The sequence below is a fragment of the Daktulosphaira vitifoliae genome, unplaced genomic scaffold (assembly GCF_025091365.1).
Source record: "Daktulosphaira vitifoliae isolate Bord-2020 unplaced genomic scaffold, ASM2509136v1 Scaffold_6322, whole genome shotgun sequence".
Taxonomy (NCBI): domain Eukaryota; kingdom Metazoa; phylum Arthropoda; class Insecta; order Hemiptera; family Phylloxeridae; genus Daktulosphaira; species Daktulosphaira vitifoliae.
This window is the reverse complement of record NW_026105882.1, coordinates 1-702: the sequence shown is the minus strand read 5'-3', so window position 1 is coordinate 702 and position 702 is coordinate 1. Positions and strand designations below refer to the sequence as shown.

The window sequence follows — 702 nt, the reverse complement described above, 5'->3', positions numbered from 1 at the left end:
CGTTTAAGACCAACTTCTTCTGCTTTTGAACCCTTGTCCACCTGCAGACGAAATACTTTATTACTTCACTGTATTCGCATAATAAAGAATAAATAATTGATTACCTTGGATATAAATATGCCGAATCCTCTTTCGTATCCTCCTAATATGGAAAAGTGTAGCACCTGATCTCGACACGGTCTGGCCAATGTGACGCACCTGGCTCTTGCTTTTGCGGCGCATGCAATATTTAACAATCGCATTTGTCCACTCATTTTGTTCTCTTCCAGGCACGCTTCAAACTTTTCCACGAATTCCATCATAACAGGGTCCATTTCAAAATCCGTAAAGTGATTGTTGACCCATAAAAGAACTACCCTCGTGACCCGATCTCTGGCGGACGGTTCACTAAACCAATTCAACAGTTGGTTTGCTACTTCCATAGAATTTTTAATAAAAGTACGATGGGTCAAGAGGAAGTCTTCTACGTATGTGGGATCAATAACCGAGTTCTCCTCGATCAATTGAAGCATCAGTCTTTCTGGCGTTCCCTACAATAATAATGATTTTTATTCATAATCGATCGAGTGACGGAACCCTACAATCGCACCCCTAGGAGTTACAAATATTGTAAATACTCACTCTTATAACTACATGACCCCGTCTTCCGGCCTCCAGAGTGCCTCTTTGTTCGGTAACCATGACCAACTTGCCATCGTCGTC

At 41.9% G+C, this 702-nt stretch overlaps 1 protein-coding gene across 1 annotated transcript; it reads right to left on the bottom strand.

The window, feature by feature from the left end:
* Positions 1-104: 104 nt before the first annotated feature.
* LOC126910191 (rap guanine nucleotide exchange factor 2-like) lies at positions 105-681 on the bottom strand (the record flags this gene model as incomplete). The annotated part of the gene is made up of 2 exons (XM_050692562.1): positions 622-681; positions 105-530 (listed from the first exon to the last, which is right to left on the bottom strand). Coding segments are annotated over exons 1-2 (486 nt in total), but the record flags the coding sequence as incomplete, so codon positions are not given.
* Positions 682-702: the final 21 nt, after the last annotated feature.